We start from the raw sequence: 700 nt of genomic DNA on the forward strand, positions 1-700 counted from the left end.
CCCAGGTCCAGAGTTCAAGACCCAGGACCCCCAAATAACTAACTAAATAAATAAATCCAAGCAAACTGCCCCAAACAAAGCAAAACCCTAAATAAAAGTCACGCCCAGGTAGTTCTAGAACTCTCTGGGCCTGAGCTTTGTCCTTTTCTTTTTTCTTTTTTGATCAGTCATGGGGCTTGAACTCAGGGCCTGGGCGCTGTCCCTCAGCTCTTCAGCTCAAGGCGAGCGCTCTACCACTTGAGTCACAGCGCCACTTCCGGCTTTCTGGTGAAGGCAGGGATGGTGCGTGGCCAGTCCGGCCTCCGGGGCAGGCCTGGGCCCGAGGCGGGCCCTTGGGGCTCTGGGGTCCTGGCTTCGGTCTGGCCTGCGCCGTCCCGGGCCTCACCTGCATGACGAGGACGCACATCCCCACGGCACCCAGCACGTGTCTGTGGTCCTCAAACCACATCTTCATCTTCTCGTAGCAGCCCTGCGGACAGAGCACAGGCCAAGGTCCTGGGGTCACCCCGGGGCTCGCTCCCCCCCCCCAGCCCGTGTGTGTGTGTGTGCACTCGTGCTGGTTGTGGGGCTTGAACTCGGGGCCTGGGCACTGCCCCTGAGCTTTTTATTCAAGGCTGGTGCTCTACCGCTTGAGCCACCGCACCGCTTCTGGCTTTTTGCTAGTTCCTTGGAAATGAGAGTCTCCCGGACTTTCCTGCCC

The 700-nt window shown here is 59.3% G+C and overlaps 1 protein-coding gene across 1 annotated transcript in view; it reads right to left on the reverse strand.

The window, feature by feature from the left end:
- Positions 1–700, reverse strand: part of Tspan9 (tetraspanin 9) — a 15,482-nt gene that overhangs the window by 6,543 nt on the left and 8,239 nt on the right. The window contains exon 4 of the mRNA XM_013023604.1: positions 301–469. Coding sequence (XP_012879058.1) covers positions 301–469 — 169 coding nt within the window. The remainder of the gene's footprint in view (positions 1–300; positions 470–700) is intronic.

The sequence above is a fragment of the Dipodomys ordii genome, unplaced genomic scaffold, assembly GCF_000151885.1.
Source record: "Dipodomys ordii isolate 6190 unplaced genomic scaffold, Dord_2.0 Scaffold69, whole genome shotgun sequence".
NCBI classification, from domain to species: Eukaryota; Metazoa; Chordata; class Mammalia; order Rodentia; family Heteromyidae; genus Dipodomys; species Dipodomys ordii.